At 59.1% G+C, this 337-nt stretch overlaps 1 protein-coding gene across 1 annotated transcript in view; it reads left to right on the forward strand.

The window, feature by feature from the left end:
* MEPCE (methylphosphate capping enzyme) overlaps nt 1–333 on the forward strand; it is a 14,790-nt gene extending 14,457 nt beyond the window's left edge. The window contains 1 exon segment of the mRNA XM_018574388.1: nt 236–333. Coding sequence (XP_018429890.1) covers nt 236–333 — 98 coding nt within the window.
* The last annotated feature ends 4 nt before the right edge of the window (nt 334–337 follow it).

The following is a 337-nucleotide window of genomic DNA, read 5'->3' on the forward strand; positions in this document are numbered from 1 at the left end:
AATGTACCTTTTATCTGTCACCTGGACCTTCCTAAGGGACTCCAGATCCTCCCCGCCTGTCCCGGGTCATCTTATGGGAGGTCCCGCCCACCATAGACGTTTCAGAACATCTCGTGGGCCGGAGCGCCCCCTTGATCTGACTCCTCCTCATGGTGATCCTCTGGTTTCAGGGATCTGATTTGTGGGAAGACTTGGCTGACTCTCCTGTACTAACGCGACTCTCCTCTGCTTTCAGGGTTCCAGCGTCCGATCTACGCGTTTCACAAATCGGGCCCCCGAGTGGAGCTTCCTACGCCGTCCTCGCCCCGCAGCGCGCCCCCGGTCCAGGCCTAGGAGT

This window comes from Nanorana parkeri, unplaced genomic scaffold, assembly GCF_000935625.1.
Source record: "Nanorana parkeri isolate BGI_ZX_2015 unplaced genomic scaffold, ASM93562v1 scaffold2917, whole genome shotgun sequence".
NCBI classification, from domain to species: Eukaryota; Metazoa; Chordata; class Amphibia; order Anura; family Dicroglossidae; genus Nanorana; species Nanorana parkeri.